General features: G+C 39.9%; 2 protein-coding genes across 3 annotated transcripts in view; one reads left to right on the forward strand and one right to left on the reverse strand.

The window, feature by feature from the left end:
- prima1 (proline rich membrane anchor 1) overlaps positions 1–22,038 on the forward strand; it is a 155,283-nt gene extending 133,245 nt beyond the window's left edge. Inside the window, exon 4 of the mRNA XM_048538594.2 lies at positions 18,470–22,038. Within this exon, the coding sequence (XP_048394551.1) occupies positions 18,470–18,509 (40 nt within the window). The 3' untranslated portion in view covers positions 18,510–22,038. The remainder of the gene's footprint in view (positions 1–18,469) is intronic.
- The window catches only part of LOC125455968 (protein unc-79 homolog), a 224,657-nt gene continuing 211,486 nt past the window's right edge, over positions 10,899–24,069 (reverse strand). For both annotated transcript variants that reach the window (XM_048538588.2, XM_048538586.2), the window contains exons 48-51: positions 21,831–22,028; positions 20,348–20,425; positions 14,171–14,212; positions 10,899–14,052 (exon numbers count right to left, since the gene is read on the reverse strand). In XM_048538588.2, the coding sequence (XP_048394545.1) occupies positions 13,852–14,052; positions 14,171–14,212; positions 20,348–20,425; positions 21,831–22,028 (519 nt within the window). In that variant the 3' untranslated portion in view covers positions 10,899–13,851. The remainder of the gene's footprint in view (positions 14,053–14,170; positions 14,213–20,347; positions 20,426–21,830; positions 22,029–24,069) is intronic.

Genomic DNA, 24,069 nt, shown 5'->3' on the forward strand with positions numbered 1-24,069 from the left:
AGTAAGCATGCATCCCCCCAGAGCATTAACCCCTCACTATCCTGTGGTCAGCAGCAGCTAAAGTGCTCCTGCTGTAGGTGCCATTATAAAACAACAGCCATGCACCATTTCAAATGCTGCCGGCATGGTCTGAAGTAGCCACCCATGTCAGTGGTATGCCCATGGTTCAGAGGAACATGCAACTGTGCCACTTGAAAGTTAATGGCATCTACCGTCCTTGGAGTGGGGGGGGGGGGGGAGTGCAGGTGATAGTGCCACCAACTTCTCTCACACTCCCTCTAACTTTGCTATTTCATCCACTTCTCACCTAATGATCTACCACTGTCAATTTGCATGCAGCATCATCCTCTGGGGCCCACCAGCCTATTCCCCAAACTACCAACCCTTCTTTCTCTTCTGCAGTTGTTATTGAGTCACCTTTCTAGCCTGAGGATGGTTCAAGAACTGCTCCTATTTGAATTTCAGAAATAGCTGATAGTTGAAATTCATGCAGTATTTAAGCTGATTCCACACGCATTTGGTGTCGCATAATGCCAAACTACAACATGTTCATCCCTTCGCTATTCATTGCAGGCAAACGTTACAAACTGTCTGGCTGCACCAAAAAGCAAGACAGGCTAAGGCAGAGATGCTGTAAGCATGAAGTGAGTGAGTGATAAGGTAGCAAGTTGAGTCCTGAGATGCACCTGTTCTGATACATGTGACATGTATCTGTCCCAGTGCCCAAAGTGCCCTCACAGCAGCATTCCAAGGCGAAGTGTTGGTGGATTCCAAGGGGCAGTACCGAAGAGCTGAACGGTATTGCGTGAGTCCGAACTATGCCGCGACATGTGGTGAGACTGGTGGTTTGCTGATGGCTGGATTGAGGATGCCTCGCCATTGCTGTCCCTGAAGTGTGCCTTAGATGTTGGGGAATGTTGGATCCCGCAAAGTAGCCATTCTGATGCACAGTTTAGGAATTGATGTCATCTAGTTCCTCTCCAGTATCTGGAAAAATAGCAATCTACATATAATTGAGCCAAGAATAGGTAATAATGTCATGCCGTGTTCCATGCAAGCCATCAGTGAAAAGCTGTCAGAGGTGATTGTTCTCATAGTTGTGATGTAAGGTCAGTGAGCTAGTGGTGTGTGAGCTGCTGAGTGTTTTAGCTCCTTTTACTCTTAGGCGCTTGAAGCATTGTGTAGACCCGGCCAACATATGTTGATCATTCATTCTCTTGTAACACTGGATCCAGTCTCTCTTGATGCTCCTACAGGCACAGTCCTCCACAGCCACCTCGGCTCAGGCTACGTTGGTCACTTGGATTGTCTTTTGTTGCAACCCCTCAGAATCAATACACAGCTTCTTTCCCAGATGGTGTGCAGGGGAACATCTAAGGGGGCATTGCTGCAGGGCAGAGCTGCTTTTTGCCTGGTCTTTGACATCTCCAGAGTAGGCGACAGTGATGAGCAGAGGGTGATAATGCTCCTGGGTTGCTGTCTGGGTCTGTCAAAAAATGCAGCCAGAAGTTGGAGTGGTGAGATAAGCAATGGGATGGCACAGAGGAGATTGAGTACTGCCTGTTAGCCCATTAAATTGGGCTTTTCACCCATGCAGAGTGTATGAGGAATTGTAATGAGCATAATCCCACTATAACTAACCTCAGCCTTTGTAGCAGGAGAATAAACATAGATTATGTCTTTCGAACAAAAAAAATTAGAATGCTGGAAATTTGAAAATTAAAACCAGAAAATGCTTAAAGGAATGGAACGGGCTAACATTTTGGAGACAGAAAGTCAATTTCTTTGGATTTGAACTTTGTCTGAAGATCTGTCTGATCCAACAGATTGCATGCAGGTGATTAGGCAATTAGACTGATTAGACACTCAATCTAGACCCGAATTATTTCATTTAATAGAATGACTTCTCATCTCAAAAGCTGCAAAATATCGTTCTGTGATTTTAAGATGGTGAGTGACCTTGAAGTGAATTTCCATTTATGTTCCTGACTTCTTTTTAATGACTCACTCATCAAGTGAGTGTCTTCAGAATTGTACATTTGACTGTGCCTTGATTTTCTCCAACAGCTCTGTCTGCAAACAAACACCAGCGCTGTGCACTAGCTCTTAGTCAATCTCCAGCTGCTCAACTTCTCCTGTCTCCTCTCCATTTTAATTTTGAAAGATTCCACTACCACAAGAATTGATGACGGGGGAATGAATCACTTCCACAAGTGCCGAGGCTAGAGTGCTACCAAATTACAACCAGTTAATTTCCTACCACCCACTGTTACAGGCAAATTTCTGCTTTGACATTGTATCAGCCACACATCAAACACATCATGCAAACCTTGATGCCGCAGTTTCTGTGGTTTTTTGGTCTATATGTTAACTTTTCTTAAAGCATAGCATTTTAAAGTCAATTGGCCATAATTTGATGTGAGTGAGTCTCATGGGACCATGTTTAGGTTTATATTTATTTTGGTGATAAGTGAGATTTCACAATATAAGTAAGGGAAAGCAGGGCTCAAAATGACAACTATGTATCTATTTAATCAATCAGAGATTAACACCACAATGAATGGGTGACTTCTATATCAAATCAAACACAGAAAGATAAACATGTAAAATGATTGAGAAAGACAACATAAATTTTAATTTTATATTTTAAAATCTCTAGCAATTAAAACCTGAAGGAATGATGTTTAATTTACTCAATGCTTATGATAATCTACACCAAGAGACAGAGGTTTTATTCCAGCAATGAACACTTATTTTCTTAAATTTTAAATTATAGCTATTGCTCAAATACAACATTATGTTATTCAATGCATTTCAAAGGTGAGATAAAGAGAGAGATAACATTTTCATGAAGTCAAATGGCAACTTTTGAAGTTCCTCTTTATACTACAGTCAGAAAACTGGTGGGAGCCTTCATGGGTTCTACAGGGGACACCTGATAAAAATAATAGCTCATCAACTATCTAAAGGTGAGCCTTCCCAACAATTTCAGACCCTGGAGGCTGAAGTCCTGTCCTCCCTCTGTCCCCAAAAACTGTTAGCTTTTGAGAGGCCAGAAATACGTCATTGACTACAGTGCACACTTAGATCAATTGGCTGCTGCCAGTAATGTTCTAGGAACCTCAGCAAGGATCATCACTGGATCCTTGGATACAGTTAGATTTGAGGCTGTAATGAGGTCTGTAGGGAGGTGGGCATGTTGGAGAAAGGGCAGGGAGCATCAAGGGCAAAGGTTGGTTTTCAGCCTGCAAGCACCTTCCCATTGCCAGATCCTTGACTTGGGGCTTTAGTGACATGAACAAAGCCTCAGCCTGCCTTTGATTTAGCAGGTTTACTCAGCAGATTCCCTGCCGTGACTGATAACATTATGTTCCTCCCATACTCTCAAAAATGTTTCTTATGACACCTGTGAGGAGCTACACCACTGATACTTAGAAAAGATGGAACAATAGCCCTATGAGCATGACCATTTAGTAAGCCATTAGACTGAGGAAGGTTCAATCACAATGCCTTTGGTCCACACCAGCAAGCTTTTCCAGAATGCTAGTGATACAATGTCATTTATAGACAAGAAGTTATAGACGAGACTGGACATGTTGGAGGAAGAAAGCATTCCTGCAGTCAATAATCCATCTATTCCAATGGCATCAAGCTCTCATCTTCTACTTCTGCCATATAATTTACCTAAAGGCTATCATCCATTTGACATATAAGCTGGAGTAAAATGCAGATAGCTAGGCAATGGAGATGAAGAATGATCGTACATAGACATTTGTAATGAATTTGATACATTTATGTACTTAAACACCAAACTAATTTCCCTGGTGATGCTAAAATGTCTTTTTCTTGCATTTTGTATTACTCCTACACAGTGCAACCCCTGCAGCTTCTGCTGAGCTAAAGACATCTTGCTGTGAGAACTGTGCTACTTGTGGGGTGCATCCTCTGAGGATGCCTCCAAGAACTGGCTTTTCTCTACTGAGATTCCATAATTGCAGCAGTTGCCTCTGTCCTGACAATTGTAGTATGAATCTATTCGGTCCCCAAACGAGCTCCCTTTCAATATTCTACATTGAATGGTCAGGTGTATGACATGATCCTGCTAGATCACTCCAATAATTTGGAAAACCTGAAAAAGGGTTGCTAATAACTTAGTGTTACTAACTATCCATCAGTTAAATTTCTCAGTTCAGTCTTGAGGAAGTACTGCGTATTTAGAGAATCTTTTCATCTAGAATCGCCCATTAAAGACACAGCCACATGCTTGATACAGGTTACATCTCACTGTAGGCGGAGTTGGAAGGTTTCTTAATTAGCATTCCTCCCGTGCTGTGTACAAATTGACTGCCCTACCCTGCTTGGATTACTTTTGTTAAGTGCTCTGGAAAATTACTTGGCTGTAGAAATGAAGCTCATTTTCTTTTCTTTGTTCCAAAGAAGATTTGAAACAAATGAAGGCCAATCTTGCTTCAGCAAATCGTAGGATACAGGGCTACATCAGCATTGGCATCAGCTACTTATTAGGCTTGATTCTAATAAGTCCACTCCCACCTCACCAGAGGCTCAAAAAGGAAGTTGAACACGTGGCTACAAGGATGGTGCAGGAGGGAGGGTTTTGGATTCTTGGATAATTGGCGCTCTTTCTGGGGTAGGTGGGACCTCTACAAGCAAGATGGTCTTCACCTGAACCAGAGGGGTACCGATATCCTGGGGGAGAAATTTGCTAAGGCTATTCTGGTGGGTTTAAACTAATTCAGCAGGGGGATGGGCACCAAAATTGTAGTTCGACTATAGAAAAGGTTGAGAGTAGGGTGGTCCGAAATAAAGTTTCAGGGAAGCAAGATGGCACCGGCAAGCAAGAAGTTGGCTTGAAGTGTGTCTACTTCAATGCCAGGAGCATCCGGAATAAGTTGGGTGAACTTGCAGCATGGGTTGGTACCTGGGACTTTGATGTTGTGGCCATTTCGGAGACATGGATAGAGCAGGGACAGGAATGGTTGTTGCAGGTTCTGGGATTTAGATGTTTCAGTAAGAACAGAGAAGATGGTAAAAGGGGTGGAGGTGTGGCATTGTTGGTCAAGGACAGTATTACAGTTGCAGAAAGGATGTTTGGCGACTCGTGAACTGAGGTAGTATGCGCTGAGGTTAGAAACAGGAAAGGAGAGGTCACCCTGTTCGGAGTTTTCTATAGGCCTCCGAATGGTTCCAGAGATGTAGAGGAAAGGATAGCAAAGATGATTCTGGATAGGAGTGAGAGAGACAGGGTAGTTGTCATGGGGAACTTCAACTTTCCAGATATTGACTGCGAACACGATAGTTCGAGTACTATAGATGGGTCAGTTTTTGTCCAGTGTGTGCAGGAGGGCTTCCTGACACAGTATGTGGATAGGCCAACAAGGGGCAAAGCCACATTAGATTTTGTACTGGGTAATGAGCCCGGCCAGGTGTTAGATTTGGAAGTAGGTGAGCACTTTGGTGATAGTGATCACAATTCTGTTATGTTTACTTTAGTGAAGGAAAGGGATAGGTGTATACCACTGGGCAAGAGTTATAGCTGGGGGAAAGGCAATTACGATGAGATTAGGCAAGATTTAGGGAGCATAGAATGGGGAAGGAAACTGCAGGGGATGGGCACATTAGAAATGTCGAGCTTATTCAAGGAAAAGCTCCTGTGTGTCCTAGATAAATATGTACCCGTCGGGCAGGGAGGAAGCTGTAGAGTGCAGGAGCCGTGGTTTACGAAGGAGGTGGAATCTCTGGTCAAGAGGAAGAAGGCTTATGTTAGGATGAGATGTGAAGGCTCATTTAGGGCACTTGAGGGCTACAAGGTAGCCAGGAAGGACCTAAAGAGAGAGCTCAGAAGAGCCAGGAGGAGACATGAGAAGTTGTTGGCGGATAGGATCAGGGTAAACCCTAAGGCTTTCTATAGCTATTTAAGGAATAAAAGAATGACGAGAGAAAGTTTAGGGCCAATCAAGGATAGGAATGGGAAGTTCTGTGAAGAGTCAGAGGAGATAGGGGAAGCACTAAATGAATATTTTTCAACAGTATTCACTCTAGAAAATGACAATGTTGTCGTGGAGAATACTGAGATACAGGCTACTAGACTAGGTGGGATTGAGGTTCACAAGGAAGAGGTATTAGAAATCCTTCAGAGGGTGAAGATAGATAAGTCCCCTGGGCCGGATGGGATTTATCCTCAGATCCTCTGGGAAGCCAGGGAGGAGATTGCCGAGCCTCTGGCATTGATTTTTAACTCATTGTCCACAGGAATAGTGCCAGATGACTGGAGGATAGCAAATGTGGTTCCCCTGTTCAAGAAGGGGAGTAGAGACAACCCTGGTAATTATAGACCAGCGAGCCTTACCTCAGTTGTTGGTAAAGTGTTAGAAAAGGTTATAAGGGATAGGATTTATAATCATCCAGAAAAGAATAATTTGATTAGGGATAGTCAGCACGGTTTTGTGAAGAGAAGGTCATGCCTCACAAACCTTTATTGAGTTCTTTGAGGAGGTGACCAAACAGGTAGATGAGAGTAAACCGGTTGATGTGGTGTATATGGATTTCAGCAAGGCATTCGATAAGGTTCCCCATAATAGGCTATTGTACAAAATGCGGAGGAATGAAATTGTAGGAGATATAGCAGTTTGGATCGGAAATTGGCTTGCTGAAAGAAGACAAAGGGTGGTAGTTGATGGGAAATGTTCATCCTGGATACCAGTTACTAGTGGTGTACCGCAAGGGTCGGTGTTGGGTCCACTGCTGCTTGTCATCTTTATAAGTGACCTGGATGAGGGCATAGAAGGATGGGTTAGTAAATTTGCAGACAACACAAAGGTCGGTGGAGTTGTGGATAGTGACGAAGGATGCTGTAGGTTGCAGAGAGACATAGATAAGCTGCAGAGCTGGGCTGAGAGGTGGCAAATGGAGTTTAATGCAGACAAGTGTGAGGTGATGCACTTTGGTAGGAGTAACCAGAAGGCAAAGTACTGGGCTAATGGTAAGATTCTTAGCAGTGTAGATGAGCAGAGAGATCTTGGTGTCCATGTACACAGATCCTTGAAAGTTGCCACCCAGGTTGACAGGGCTGTTAAGAAGGCATACAGTGTTTTAGCTTTTATTAATAGAGGGATTGAGTTCCGGAACCAAGAGGTTATGCTGCAGCTGTACAAAACTCTGGTGCAGTCGCACTTGGAGTATTGCGTACAGTTCTGGTCACCGCATTATAAGAAGGATGTGGAAGCTTTGGAAAGGGTGCAGAGGAGATTTACTAGGATGTTGCCTGTTATGGAGAGAAGGTCTTACGAGGAAAGGCTGAGGGACTTGAGGCTGTTTTCATTAGAGTGAAGAAGGTTGAGAGCTGACTTAATTGAAACATATAATTAGAGGGTTAGATAGGGTGGACAAGGAAAGGCTTTTTCCTAGGATGGTGACGGTGAGCACGAGGGGGCATAGCTTTAAATTGAGGGGTGAAAGATATAGGACAGATGTCAGAGGTAGTTTCTTTACTCAGAGAGTAGTAAGGGAATGGAACGCTTTGCCTGCAACGGTAGTAGATTCGCCAACTTTAGGTACATTTAAGTCATCATTGGACAAGCATATGGACGTACATGGAATAGTGTAGGTTAGATGGGCTTGAGATCGGTATGACAGGTCGGCACAATATCGAGGGCCAAAGGGCCTGTACTGTGCTGTAATGTAATGTTCTATGTTCTATCTGACATTGAGGCAGCCAGAGTTCACTTGGCAGTCTCCCGTGGCAAAAGCAAACCCCCACAATCACGCAGTTGCAGGTAAAATGCCAGGGTCTGGAGGAAGAGGCCCTTAATTACTACCTAGTGGACTCAATGATCTTTGATTAGAGGACCAACTTTCTCACTGCTGGCAAGGAGACAGATGATGGGAACACTATCCCATCACCTTCCCTCAACCTTTTGCAGCTACTCCCATTTCCCAACTCTTCCTTGCAGGCTGGTAAAATCTAATTTATTGAATCCATTTCTCTCTCAACACATGTGCCCAACCTGCTGGACATACTGACACTTTCTGTTTTTGTATTTCACTTCAGAATTTTAACATCTATGACAGTTTGCTTTTCATCCTTTAATGACTTTCCCTCAAAAAAAAGAGGGTATAAAGAGAAAAACCTTTAAAACTATGATCAAGAATTATTTTACATGCTGTGTGTGTAAAAGAATTTGCTCTTCAAAATACACAGAATGAAAGCTTCCAGAAATTATTCTTCTCTTAGTTGTGAAAAACTTTCAGTACAGTTGTTACTTTGGACAGTAGGGGTCTTTGAAGATGCAGTTACCGCTTTCTCTTGGATTTTCTTGTTGCAAGATTTACATTCAAAGTCACAGAAGGAACCAGAAGCAAAGATGACAGTCAATGTTAGTGTAAATCAAAATAATTTTAATAGCTTTCTACATTGAAGTGCATCTCTCATCTGAGGCAAAAATGAAAATTAAACTGACATGGTGTTGACAGTTTCAGCTAGTATTGTGATAAAGTTGAGAAGTAATCACAAACCACTGGACATTCTAATGGATGTTTTTCTTCCCAGTTCACCCATGCTACATACTGGATTTAAACAACTGCTAGTCAGTCGTACTTGAATAGTTTGTGACACTTGTAAAGTGCTCAGTTAAGACTCGCGATATGTCAAGAGTTCATCCATAAAATATAACTTTTCTTCCCATTACTCCATAATGCAGCCATTTCATTGCTTTATGATCAGCGGTCTCACCTTCTTCACTGTCTTCAATGCCACCAGTTTTGGTGTTGTCTGCAAACTTATGAACCACACCTTCTATATTCTCATCCAAATCATTTATACAAATGACAAACGAAAGAGGGTCCAGAACCAATTCCTGTGGAATAGCGCTGGTCACAGGCCTCTAGTACAAAAAACAACCCTCCATTACTCTCTGTCTCCTGACAATGAGCTAACTATTTATCCAACTGGTAAACTCACCCTGAACCCCATGGGTATACCATGCAGAACCTTGTCAAAGGCTTTACTAAAATCCAAATAAACAATGTCTACCGCTCTGCCTTCATCAATCTTTTTGGCAAATTCCTCAAAAAAACTCAATCATGTTTGAGACATGATTTTCCTCACAAAAAACCATACTGAATATCCCTAATCAATTTTTGCCTCTGTATAAAAGATAGGATTTATAGACATTTAATCACGTCCAACAATTTACCCATCACCAAAGTCAGACTTAGGTGTATAGTTCCCTGGTTTCTCCTTACAACCTCTCTTAAACAAAGGTACAACATTGACCATCCTCCAATCAGCAGGCACCTCACCCGTAGTTATAAGCGATGCAGATATTTCTGCAAGGGGTCTTGCAATTTCCTCCATTACTTCCCACAATGTTGTGGGACATAATAGACAAGGTCCCAGACTCTTATTCTCCTTTATACTCTCTAAGACCTCCCAAACTTCCTCTTCTGTAATGCAAATTGTTTCTAAAACATGAAAGTTTATTTCTCCACATTCTCTAGAATCCATTTCTTTCTCCATAGTAAAAACTGATGTGAAATATTCATTTAGTATCTCTTCCATCTCCTGGGATTCAACACAGACAACCTTCTTGCCCTACCCTCTCTCTAGTTATCCTCTTGCTCTGAATGTATTTGTAGAATCTCTTTGGATTATCCTTACCCTTATCTGCCAATGCCATCTCATCCCCTCATGACTTTCTGATTTCTTTCTTAAGACTACTCCTACACTCTTTACGTTGATTAAGAGATTCAATTGAACCAAGTTGTCCATAATTAAAATGAGATGCTCTTTTATTTTTGGCTAGAACCTCAATATCTTTATTCATCCATTGTTTCTTAATCTTTCCAGTTTACCCTTCACTCTAAAAGGAACATAATGCCTCTCAACTCTCATCATGACACTCTTGAATGCCGCTCAATTGTCAGACATCTTTTTACCAGTGAACAGTCTACTGAAATCAACTTTTTAAAACTTTTTGTCTCATAGCATTAAAATTTTCCCTAATCCAATTAAAATCTTTAACTTTTATGAAACAAATAGAATTATCAACGCTAAACCTAAAATTGTTCTCCCACTTTTGCTTCAGTCACCTGCCCTGGCTTATTGCCCAAAAGGTCTAGTTTTGCTCCTTCTCTATCAGGAGCATCCCCATATTGATAAAGAAGATTTTCTTGAGCATATTTGACAAATTCTTCACCATCCAAACCTTTATCTCTATGGTAGCCCCAGTCAACGTTTGCAAAATTAAAATACCCCATTTTTACAACTTTATTATGCTTGCATAGATCTGAGAACCCCCTACATATTTGTTTCTCAATTTCCTTCTTACGACTGGTGGGGCCTATTGTACAATCCTGTTATAGACGCTTATAAATCATGAGGAACATGGATAACATGAACAGCCAAGGAACAGCAAGGGTTAAGAGGAATATGAGCCAAATGCTGGCAAAACGGACTGGGTAGTTTAAGATACCTGCTCAGCACTGATCAGTTGGACTGATGGGTCTATTTCCACTCTGTAACTCTACAACTCTATACTAACAACTCCATGACAAAGTGATCTTGCGTTTCTTGTTTCTAATTTCTACCCATATATTTTCACTGGACTATTTTTAGAAATATCTTCTCTAGTTACAGTAGTAACATATTCTTTAATCAAAAGCACCACTCCCCCTCCCTTCTTGCCTCTTTTCCTATCCTTCCTTTGGCACCTAAAACCTGGAACACTGAGCTGCCAGTATTGTCCATCTCAGCCACATTTCTGTCATTCTCCAGTATATGCCATTGCTATCGGTCAGCTGGATGTGTTCATTTTTCTTGACATTTTCTTTCCTTCGGCTTTCCTGAGGACAAAATTCACATATCTTTGAGATAAAACCTATTATCTTTTATTTAAAAGAGAAATTATTTTACAAGCAAAATCAAACACCACAATATCTGGCAAAATTAAATTCCAAGTGCTTTAATATATAGAAAATAACTTTCTAACAATAGTTGGCGACCTTTTCTACATCATGAGTTTCTGTTATTGTGACCTTCAAATATAGTGCTGAACATTTTGATGGAAATATTCTCAAGAAGCATTCGAGGTGAAATACTGTGCAATGAATAAATCAGTGTCATTCTTTCTTTTGCAGTACTTTGGTCTCCAAAATACTATTTTTTAACTACTTTGGAGGGTACTGTAAGATTATGCCTCTGATAATGAATTGACATTATAAAATGTGTATATCAGTATGTATGGCTGAATATAAAAATCTAGTTACTGCTTCTCCTGTGTTTGCATGAATTCTAATGAGGATAAATTGTACTGTTTTGAGAACTGCAAAATAAATAGCTCACAAGATACATAGAACAAACATGGCAATCAACAATCAAGCATGAACAAATAGAGCCTTTTACTCAAATCTTTAATAAAACTGAATGCTGTTGTCAATAAATAAAAGTGAGAGGTCAAGGGATGTTGCATCAATGTGTAAGCTATGCAACTAGAATAATAATATTAGTAATAAACACATTCACAGTAAAGCTTGACTGGAAAATGTTTTTAATAACAAGCAGGTGCTGAGTTAACAAAATCAATTATCACTCTGTTTTCTGTAGTTCCAACAATCTAAATCTTGTTTTAAAGTGCCTTGCAATAGTAGTGTTTTCTTTGTATCTAAAATAGCCTGCAGCCTGTCCCTTTCCCACAGAAATGAAGCAAAAGGTCGCCCAACTAAAGTTGACTAATTCATCGCAGTGTTTGAAGCTGGAATATTTCTAGTAATTACACTCACGGCTGTATAATTTACTCAAAGGGCCATCATGTGTGAAATTGAAGCTCTGCACTTTAAACATGTGGATATCAAGATGATATAACAACATTTAAACTGAATTCTTGATTTGGTAGATTCACAGAATCTCTACAGTGTTGAAGCAGGCCATTTGGCCCATCAATCCACACTGACCCTCCAAACTCAAATCCCCGTAACCCTGCATTTGCCACGGCTAATCCACTTAGCCTGGACATCCCTGGTCATAAGACAAGTCAGCATGATCAACTACCTAACCTACACATCTCTGGACTGTGGGCGGAAATCAGAGGAAACCCACACAGAACTGGGGGAGAAAGTACAAACTGAACATAGATGGCCACCTGAGGCTGCAATCAAACCCAGGTCCCTGTTGCTGTGAGGTAGCAGTGCTGACCACCTACCACTTTTATGATGAAGGGTCTAGGTCTGAAACGTCAGCTTTTGTGCTCCTAAGATGCTGCTGGGCCTGTTCATCCAGGTCCACACTTTGTTATCTCGGATTGTATAGCATCTGCAGTTCCCATTATCTCTGACACTGAGCCACCTTGTTGCTCCTTTTACACAAAAAAAAGTTTAACTAATTAACATTTTTTGTATGAATGGGATGTTTAATTGGTTTTTAAAGGTCTATTAATACAGCATTTTTGACCCAAATTGGAAAAGTCGTCAACAATTTTAAGAACCAATAGTTATGCACGTTTTGTATGTACTGTATACTCAGTTCCAACCACTATTACTATTTTGTTTAGAAGTCTACAGTGCTGTAGCCCTTATAATGCTCATCAATAAATCCAAGTGCCTTGTTCTAATGTGTTCTTCCTGCACTAGTAAAATTTGTTCATTCCAAAGAAAGTGGAAAAACTGACACTGAACTTTTTTGTCTTATAAGCATTATTCTTAAAGCTTAATTATTAAATTGTAGATATTCAACAGCAGTCTACCTTCTTCACAATGATACAAATGGACAAAGGTGAATAGAAAAAGTGATTAATAACAATCAGAACAGAAAAAAACACTATCAAAGAAAAATAATTGTAATTTACACCAGACCATTTTTGTTAACTTAGAAAATATGTTTTATCTTCCACTATAGAATTCCATATTCTTTGTTCCACAAAATATGCATCTAATTTCATTATCTTAGCAATATTTTACAGGAAAGTATATACAATCTACTGGATACTAAAATGACCAGTTTCTACCCTATTTTCAATCATCTTTACACTGATCTAAAGACATTATTTACACATATAGCATATTGGAAAACCAGCAGTTGAACATGTTAATCAATTCCATTTCAATATTATTGCAAAGTATGTCCTCAATATTATTTTTTCACGTACTTGATGCTGTTAGGAGTGAGCATAGTCCCAGAGAAAGAACTGGGACACTAAGTAGATTTTTTACATACAGAGACAGGTACAGTTTCATTAAATGTCAAGACCAAAGAAGCAGCACATTTCCCAGTACAGCTGCATATATTCCAAATACAGAATGTATGGAAAACCACGACATCAGAACTGACATTACATTTGTTGGCCAATGTTGCAGGAGTGTTGTTAGATATAGGTAAAGAACAAATATACTTTGAACAAACAAAAAAAGTAATCAAATTAGTAATTATATTTTCAACAACAAAATGATTGTAGGAGGATATAATATCACTCAAAGGTGCTAAAATTAAAGAACCCATAGAAGACAACGGCATTAAAATAGTCAATTAAAAAGACTTCTATAAACTGATATGTAGATAGTGTATAACATCTCAAATACTCAGTGTGCAGTACAATTGATGTACAAGATTGATCACTCTATTGTTCTAAATTACAAACCTCTAATAAAACCAAGTTCATTACAGAATTTATGTGCAACACTTAATTCATCTTTTTACAACATTTGTAAAGAAAGAATGGTTATATATAGATATATAAACACACACAGAGGCTGCTTAGGTGCCAACATGCATCTAATATTTTATCAGTCTAAGAGGACTGACAAGAGATGCTACTGCTCCAAGTCAGGGTATATAAAAAAATTTTAAAGAGGATAAAATTGAGATGCAGCTTCTGATGACTGAATTTCCACCTGAGCCATTTTGAACTGAGTACATTGTAGCCATTTACGGAGTACTGACGAATTTGTGCTCATCTGCCCAGCTCCCTGGAAAGACTGCAAGACGTGACAGTTGACATTATTCTGGATTGATTGAAGGCGCAATTGCAGACCTGCTGATAGATGCTGTTGAGTTCAGGCCAGATTAAAATTAAAAGTTAAATAGTTATAATCCGTATTATTTTTGAAAAGTAAAAACAATGCGGAAACACACTAATCTTTGGTGTTTAGCAATTATACTTACCTTTAAATTTGACTGAATCATTGGTAACCACATTGGTATCAACTGTTCAAAGAAGAAAAGTGTTACAAATTACAGTTGTTTTCTACAGTTAAACAAAACATTGTGAACTGGCATTAGACATTAATTTCCTGCCAAATCACTGCAACCGAAGAGTATAAATGATGTTGAAATTTTACCAAATATAATCTGCTACTAACGCCTGAAGCATCTATAGATTTTAAGATGCAAATTATTTGGAACAATTTAACAGTGAAGACCTGAATAGTATGATGATACAGTGAATGGTGGAGAAATTCAACAAGACAGTAGAACTCTTCTGAAGAGTCATAACAGGCTTGAAAGGTTAATTCTATTTCTCTCCACTGATGCCATCAAATCTGCTGGATTTCTCCAGTGATCTGTGTTTGTTTCAGATTTCCAGCATCTGCAGCATTTTATTTTTATTACTGTATGATAAACCACATTAAAACTTTGATCTTTTTTCTCATACAGCAGTGGGACATAGATTCTTATGAGCAATTTGCATCTTAATTACCCTGTCACTAGCAAATGATAGGCAAACACATAAGGCTGGATTTTCCCATTTCCAGTGGAAGTGCTTTGTCGAGTGAGATTAATGATGCCTGGTCAATCATTGCACAGTGTCACATTTTTCACACAATCTTCCACATCGTCACTGCCAGGGCCTGCCAGCATCATGTCACCGGCACAATATTTAAACACTAACTGCACCCCTTTTGGATGCTGAAAGCTCCTCACACTGTGCTGCTGAACCATTATGACTCAGGGCCTGGCCCAGGAAGAGATGTTCATACAGTGATTTTCCAAGAGGGACTGAAAGGGGCTGCTTGATGAGATGGTGGAAATACCTTAATCTGATGACAGTCAAAGGAGGCCACATCCCTAGTCTCAACTAGCCCAGTGCGAGTTAGCAGACCACATCCTTTCTGTGTCCCAGGTTTAAAACAAATTGCACTGGTGCAGCAAGGAGGTAAATGATCTTCTGTGTTCTGCAAGGTGAAGTGCCACCATCATCTCTCTGCTACCTCACACTCATTCTGACTGGGCCACTACACAGACACCTCTCACAAGGCTTATACACTACAATTCTCACTATTGCATACATCATGTTCACTCAACGGCTCTTATCCACCTCAGCTTCCCAAACTGCAAACTTGCTTCCTGCTTATTCATGGTGGGCATTCATCACCTCTCCTGCTCTTGCAGCCAGTTCCATCATATTCAGTCTCTGCCCTTAGTGAGCTTCATTGCGCTTCCCTGAAAATTCCACTAGCACTAACTCATTACTAATCTGTATGAGTTCTTAATTCCTTTTAGACAAATAATTCCTACTCTTCTCTTATGTAGCACATGTGGCACTCAGCAAACCTAGGCCAAAATCAGCTGTCTGCTGGAGACGCTCAGCTTCACCTCCATCTCAGAGGTGGAACCTATTGATGTCTGACAGAACACACTGACAAAGCTGTCACCTGTACCCACCCCAGCTCAAAGACTTTTAACACAGTGGGTTCTCCATCCAGATTAAACTCAGGGGCACATTCTGGTGAGCATGTCGCCGACATGTCTCCACAGCTGACAAGGAACACCCAGGTCACTGGCACTCAAAATACTGTCTGTAAGCCACCATAATAAGTCTACCTAAAGAAAAGGTACACAAAGTAGGCCCACACACATTTACAGCCAAGTATGCAAACATAGGAGCTCTAAGGCATTGATTAAAATGATATTTTGGAATATGCTTCCAAAATGCCAAGTCCAGTTGTTAGCTTCTAGGTCAGCTTGTCTGATTGCTTCCTTGTCATGTCAGCTAACCAAATGCAATCAGTGTGAACAATGCAATGATCCTGACTCTGCATTCCTGGACAATGAGCATGAAGTGCAATTTGCACAGAATTCTATCTTGAATTGCCCTCTTTTCCTGTAAACATTCCCTCAGTGACGCCAGCACCAGCGAAGTCTTTCCTGCTTTCCCCAGGACTTTCTCCCAGTAAGCCGCTGGCCATTGAGCAAATCTCCAGAATTGACAGTGGCTCGCCCACTCAACAATGCAAGACACACACATTAACAGCCTGCACAACAGTTCTAACAGCCCTCTGTGCTAAAAAGCAATGCAAACACAGAGTATGATAGCCTCAAGTAAGCATAAAGTAATGAGCAGTATGAAACAAAGCTAAGAGCTTAGACTGGTGGTTTCCTGATGCTGGCTTGTGTGGACAAAGAGTGGAGGAAGATGGTGTCTATGGAGCATGAGGAGGTTTTAGTGAACACCAAGTTGGATGAAGGCCACAATGAGATTTTAGTCACCAGGCACCCATTCTGACTTCATCATCAAGAATTGGTGTCAACTCGACACTCGAGGAAGGGGAGAATTGGAAGTGGCATACATTAAATGCGATGTGTTGAGCTAATAATGAGATGCACAACTATGGAATAAGGTAACCACTACTCAATAGAAAGATTCGGAAGACACCATTTAAAGCTTAAGGGGAAATTTGATAATGTTTTCTTGATGTTGAGATTCTGATTTTGTTTCATTCTCACAATTTTCCCAACTTTTTTACCACTGTCCACACTACTCCTGGGAAGAAAAAAATCCTACCCATGGTGCTTTCACACAAATTCATTGAGCCCTTGAAGACTGTCTGACATCCATTCATTACGTAAGATTCAAAATTGTACAATTTGGTTTTCCTATCCTCTCCAAAACAACTATGAGTCAGATAACAAGGTGCAGAGCTGGATGAACACAGCACACCAAGCAGCATCATAGGGGCTGGAAAGCTTGATGTTTCGGGCTAGAGAAGGGTCTTGGCCTGAAACTTCAAGCTTTCCTGCTCCTACAATGCTACTTAGCCTGTTGTATTCATCCAGCTCTACACCTTGCCATCTCAGATTCTCCAGCATCTGCAGTTCCTACTATCTCTGAAACCATGAGTCTCAGTGACTTGGTTCCCAGTTAAAAATCTGATTTGTGTATCAACCAGCATATGTCCAACTTGTATAAACACAAAGCAGTTAGAAGATTATTTATTAGTGATATTCATCTCACTGTGTAAATAAATTAGGTCATATATTGTTTATTGCAGAGAAAATGCAACTCAAACGTACATTAATAGGAATCTTTAAATTTCATTTCAGACAATGCTTAAAAATCCCATAATCTCTGTACTGTTGTCAGTATTAGTTCAGCTCTGTCAGTAGCACTTTCACTTCTACGTAAGGAGTTTACAGACTCAACCCCCATCATGTCACCACAACTCAACACTGAGGAAGTGCTGCATTACTGGATAAACTCAGCAGGCCAAGAAGCATCATAGGACCAGGAAAGCTGACGTTTCGGGCCTAGACCCTTCTTCAGAAACGGGGGAGGGAAAGGAGGTTCTGAAACAAATAGGGAGGGGGAGACGGATAGAAGGTGGATAGAGGAGAAGATAGGTGGAGAGGTGCCCGGAGGAATTCCCCAGCATCTGCAGTGTCTGTTATCTCTGACAAATTTTAACTCCACTGCAAAGCCTCTTCTAAGGATGCCTACCCTGAAGAAGTTACCCTCCTCCCTCTGGACACCTCTCCATCTATCTTCTCCTCAATCCATCTTCTATCCACCTGCCCCTCTCTCCCTATTTATTTCAGAACCCCCTTCCCCTCCCCCATTTCTGACAAAGGGTCTAGGCCCAAAACGTCAGCCTTCCTACTCCTATGTTGCTGCTTGGCCTGCTGTGTTCATCCAGCTCTCTACCTTGTTATCTCGGATTCTCCAGCATCTACAGTTCTTATTATCTCTGCATTACTGGATGTTCTGCTTCTCAGATGAGGTATTAATTAACACCTTGCCATCCCACTTGGATAAATGCTCTGGATTTTAAAGCAGTTTTTTTAAAAAATGCAAATGGAGTTTTCTCGCAGTAATATACAACACTTTCTCTACAACTAGCATAAGTAAACAGATTACCTGGTTACTGACTCACTGTTTCATGGGATCTTACTGAGCCCAATAGGTTACCAGAGTTACTGCATGTTGACTGCTTTTCAAGAAATATTCCAGGGGCTGAGAAATATGTTGAACTTCATGAAGAGGTTACAGAATGTAATCTAAGTGAAACTTATTCCTTTCATATTGCACTTGGAATTAACTGCACTTTGGCTTGCTGCAAAATGATATAATAATTATCTACATCACAATGATTATCTATGCATATCTATATTATCCAGTATCTATATTAGGCTATAAGAAAATAACTGTAATGGCAGTATTTTATGTTCTTCTTTCTTATCTGCTAGGGTTGGACAGCTTGACGAGAATGAACTACACCTTCAATGATATGAAGCTTGACAGAATGTCTGACTTATGAACTAAAATATAATTATTCTGCACTGCCTATGTCATGGATCCAAGTTTATCTGGGTCTGTGAATCAAGATATGACTTTACTAATTTCAAGGGCGATTGAATGTTGTTTGATCATGAAAATGTCAGAAATGAAAACAACCAAACTCCAGAGATAACAAAACTACAAAGATTTCATAAAAATACCATACCCTTCAATATTAAGGTCAAGATTATGAACATTCTTAATGATAAGTAATTAACTGGAATCATATCAAGCCATCTCATACAATTTAAATAAAAACTAACTAGGAACCAAAAGTAGGAGGGAATTAATTTCATTATAACAATAAAAACTGCACGGACAATGCATTCTGGGGTGTAAGATGAATTATTTCTTATATAATATTTGAAATGCTCAAACCCATGAGTCACTACAAAAATAAGTATCTGTTTATATAAAGCTAGTGTTAATTTTTTAGAATACAACCATTATTGGCAGTGATATTTCCATAATTTGCATGTTGAGCATGATACGAATCTTACACCTTGAACTAAGTGAACCAAACACACAGGGTTGGGTTTTCATGGGGGAGCTTGGAAGTTCCAGTCATGAAACATTCTGATCTAGCAGGCACATCTCATTAAAGGGCCTACTCCCCTACTGCCCTTTCATTGCCAGGCACAGGATAGAATCAGGCCTTTTGCCTCTAAATGCAGTAGGAGGCAGACGAGTATATTGCCAGCAAGAGCCAAGGTGTGCTGATTACTACGTTCACCTCAGTCCTCTGGGACTTTTGTCCAGTTGTATTAAAGGCTTTTAGGTTTCTCACCCTCACCATCCCCATGACCTTACATGAAATTTAAGAAAAATTAGCGCTCTCATTCAAACATGCTTGATACTGAAGAAAAATCTGATACATGAAACCCATTTAAAAAAATCAAATGCCATCCAGTAATTAATATGTTCTAAAAACAAATAAGCATCTATTTCACTAACTACATTAAAGGCAAATTAATCCTTCAATAACATCAAAATACCTATATAGTCCCCTGCTGAGCTGAGAAGTTTTAGACCTTTTGACACTCAGCTAAGTATTGATCAACTCATCACAACAATATACCTTGGAACATCTAAATAATGGAGTGTACTGAAATGCCAAAACAGGGGGCTGCAGCATTGACCTTCAGAGAATGCAAGCTAACCATGTGTTTTTTTAAACTGTAATTGAAAGCTGCATGCTGTTCTTTTTTCCAAATTTAAAGGGCTAGAAATTTAAATCACCTCAGCTCAGGACACTAAATGGGCTTTAAATCTGTCCTTCACTAGCATTTAAATCCCCTTCATAAAAGCACAGATCCCAACTACTGGACATTGGAACAATGGAATTTAGGTGTATGTGTACTTAGCAATCAAATCAACTGGTCCTGCTGAGTTCATGCTTTCCCACCTGTAAGTCCACAACTCTTGCCACCATCACTCTGCTGGCAAATGAGGTACGCCAGAACTGCAGGCTGAACTTTTACATCTAGGTTCCTCCAGCTACTTTTAAAGATCATCCCATCTGGGCTATGTATGTTTTAATTCAAATGATTTAGAAGTGTTTCATACAATAATGGATTTAAGACGTTTTGTTTTCGTTTTCAAAACAAGCATAACTCAAATATAAATTTCCCACAACTGACTACTAAAATTAATTCATATCCTAAAATTCTGTGATGTAGAGCAAATGTTTATTAAAAGGAGAATGAGTGCCATCTAGTTAGCACAGGCATCTAAGTCTTATGTAAAAACATGAACTCTCACATCAGACATAATAAAAATGTAATTACCTTCACGAAGATGGTTGAGTTGCATTCCTGCAGAGCCTCCATCAGGCTGATAACATGGAGGCAAACCATTTCTACCATCTGCAGCACAGGAAAGGAATTTTCACTTGAGAAAAGGTTAAAACAAAAGCCAGTAGGTTCAGCCAGCCCCACACTTTGTTATCTTGGTTTGAAAAAACCATTGGTTTTGAGAGTATTATTCAATATGTGTGCACAAATGCAAAATGCTGGAAATCTGGAGTAAAACTGAAAATGCCATTAATATTCAGCAGATCCGGCAGTATTCATGGAGAGAAAAGGAGCGAACATTTTGGGTCATTAGCCTTTCTTGAAAGGCCTTAAGCATGAACATTGCTTCTTTCTTGAGGCACACCACCTGACCTGATAAGTGCTTCCAGCATTTTGTTTTTATTCAACACACTGGACTCGATTTAGATGATCAACTTAAGGATATGTCTATAATCAACCACAGAATTTGTTACACAATCAATGTGCCCACGTCAGCTTATGTTTCACTTTTCTCCTTTACCCTGTAGACCTGAAAATATTTTCTCTATGGGTAATTATTTGCAAGAGTCAATTGAATCTGCTCTACCACACTCTTAGAATTGCAGCAGTGCAAGAAGCTGGGTTGCCAACAGTTTAGAGCATTGAACACAGAACTAGCCCTTTGGCCCATGATGTTGTGCCGAACGTGACACCAAATTAAACTAATTCCTTCTCAACTGCAGTTACGGAAAGAGTTTAAAAAACAGATCAAACCATTTACTGAATTAAAAAAAGATTTTTTTTATCACCTTTGGTTCATTTCCTTTAAATTTGGTTTTCAAATAGTGACTAAAGGCATAATTCTCTCTGGCCAGACAACTCATGATTTTGGTATCTCCACAGCACCTCATGGTGGCTCAGCAGTTAGCACTGCAGCCTCACAGCACCAGGGATCTGGGTTCGATTCCAGCCTCGGACGACTGTCTGTGTGGAGTTTGCACATTCTCCCCGTGTCTGCGTGGGTTTCCTCCGGGTGCTCCGGTTTCCTCCCACAGTCCAAAGATGTGCAGGCTAGGTGGATTGGCCATGTTAAAATACCCGTAGTGTTCAGGGGTGTGTGGGTTATAGGGGAATGGGTCTGGGTGGGATGCTCCAATGGTCGGTGTGGACTTGTTGGGATGAAGGGCCTGTTTCCACACTGTAGGGAATCTAATCTAATCTAAAATCTCCTCTCAACATTCTCTTCTTTAAATAAAACAGTCCAAGCTTCCCTAATTTACCCAAGTAACTCAGTCTCTTATCCCTTGTACCATATCCTTGAGCCTTTCTGTACATTCCCTAATGTTTCCCACCCTTTCTAAACTGTGGTGCATAGAACACAGTACTCCAAATGAGGCTGAACCAATGTCTTATAAAGGTCAACTATAACTCCCATGTCTTTGCATTCTTTTAGCCAAAGTAAAGAACAACGGGTACAAATATTCTGCTTGTTACTCACCATTTTGTTGTGTACCATCAGCTGTAAAATGCTAGGTGTCACCCGACTCCAGAATTCAAGGGCAGTCAAAGTGGCTGTGCAGACAAACTCATTCAGGCTCTGTAGGGTTGGGGCAGAAGCAGCTTGTTCACAGTATACTGTCCAAAGCTGTGCAAATATGAATGCATGGAATAGGGAGCACATGTGCAATACAGATGTCTATAAATAAAAAGCAAGAAAAAAAATCAGATTTAGTGCATTTATTTTTCTACACCACGTTAAAATTAAAGCTTTTTTTTAAGAAAAACAATCCCATATTAAAAACAATTTATACAAGACTCTTGGAAAATTAACTGATGCATTACAATGTTTAACTGATTCCATGAGCTATCGTAAAGATGCTATGACTAACTTTATACTAGTACAAGTACAGAAAAATAAGTAATATTTTAATCTACAGCCATTTGGTATTTTGCATCGAGAAAATTAATTCTTTGCCACAAAGATTTTCATGACATTTATTTCAGCTCATTATGTAGTTAGTTAATGGCCGCTGATACCACCTTTAAAGTATCATAAATTGAATTGTTAGAATCACAAAATAGGACAGCACAGGAGACCATCTGGCCATTCAGTCTGCACCAGCTCTTACAAACAGTACTCCAGGTAGTCCCACTGACCCACTCTTTCCCCATAGCTCTACAATTTGATCTCCTTCAACAATTAATCCAGTTTTCTTGACGGCTACTGTTGAACCTATGTCTACAATCCTGAGGCACAGCATTCCAAATGTGTCACAGGGATAAATGCTAGCGCTGAACATGACCCGGATGAAGGACGAAAGGTAAGGTTGCTGTGTTGAGCTCAATCAAGATCACAAGAAGCAATAAAAGGAACAAATTTGGAAGATATAAAGAAGGAAAAATTATGATTAATTCACAACAGTTTTGAAGAGAAGGTTTAGAACCTGACACCCAGATGAATTTCAACCTGACTCTGTGCCTAAACTGCATCACTGTGGCAAAAGGGCTGATCTGGCACGAGGCACGCTCAGCACCCAACTGAAGATGCTGGGTACCTCCAGGAGGTCTGAGTTGCTTCAGTGGGACCAGTGTCAAAGCAAGTAGAATCCATATCGGGTGCTGCTGCTATATTGCCAATGTGATCCAGCAGTTTATGGAAGGACCAAGATGACAAACTGACATAAAGTGACCATGGACACCAGGCAGAGGAATGGCTCTCATCCCAGGGTTTGTTATCCCATCGCTTTACAAAAGTCTACATATGGAAACCAACTTCATTTTGCTTTTTAGCAACTCTGACAGCTGTTCACGAATGTGCATCAGACTATTTTGCTTTGCACACAGAAAGTATTGAAAATCCAGCTTTTGTTGCACAGACCCTAAACAAACTCCTTAAGGGGCCACTAACTATATCAAATAGGATTCCAATTACTACCATCCCCTTTCCTGCAAATATTTCAAAATTGTAACCTGTCCAGAAATGATAGGATCCAATGCTTCCTCTGAGATACAACTTTCAATTCACTACTGTACACGTTCCTGTCCCCACAGCAACAGAAAATCCATCCTAATGTGTTTAATGAGAGTTGCAGAATACTGTCAAAATGCCCCAGAATTGATCTTTTTATGTATTCTATTAAGCTGATGTCCTATCTATGTGTTAGAGGAGGATGTTAAAAACAAAACAGATCTTCTAGCATCCTATTCTACAATATTCCCCTAATTATGCTGAAACGTATGAATGGACATTTATTTCATTAATTTTTGCAAGAACTTGCTGTACACCAAATGGCTACCATACTTCTCAATGAAATAGTTTCTACTCTTCAAAGAGATCATTACTTGTGAAGTAGCTTAATGAAGTTCTATGAGTGCTAAAGTTTTTCATGTTTTAAATGGCCATCTTTCAGAGGATAGTGTTACTGAAATTAATAGTAAATACAGTTAGACTTTTGAAGACTTTTAGGTATAATGACATTTTAGGTATAATAGGTGAAACAGATTGCACAGACTGACTGCTAATGGAATTTTCTTTGTAATGAGTTACAACAAAAGTGGAAATCTGTTTTATTTTTACTTTGTCATTCATTTTGCACTAAGAATGATATAAAATATCTGTGCCATTCAAGAAATTTTCAGGGAAAACATCTAGGTTGAAAGAGGATTATTATTATTTAGGAGGATTTAGAAAATTTGTCTCAAGCCAAAGATAACTAGTTGGCAATAATTTAAGTCAA

The sequence above is a fragment of the Stegostoma tigrinum genome, chromosome 10 (genome assembly GCF_030684315.1).
Source record: "Stegostoma tigrinum isolate sSteTig4 chromosome 10, sSteTig4.hap1, whole genome shotgun sequence".
Classification (NCBI taxonomy): Eukaryota; Metazoa; Chordata; class Chondrichthyes; order Orectolobiformes; family Stegostomatidae; genus Stegostoma; species Stegostoma tigrinum.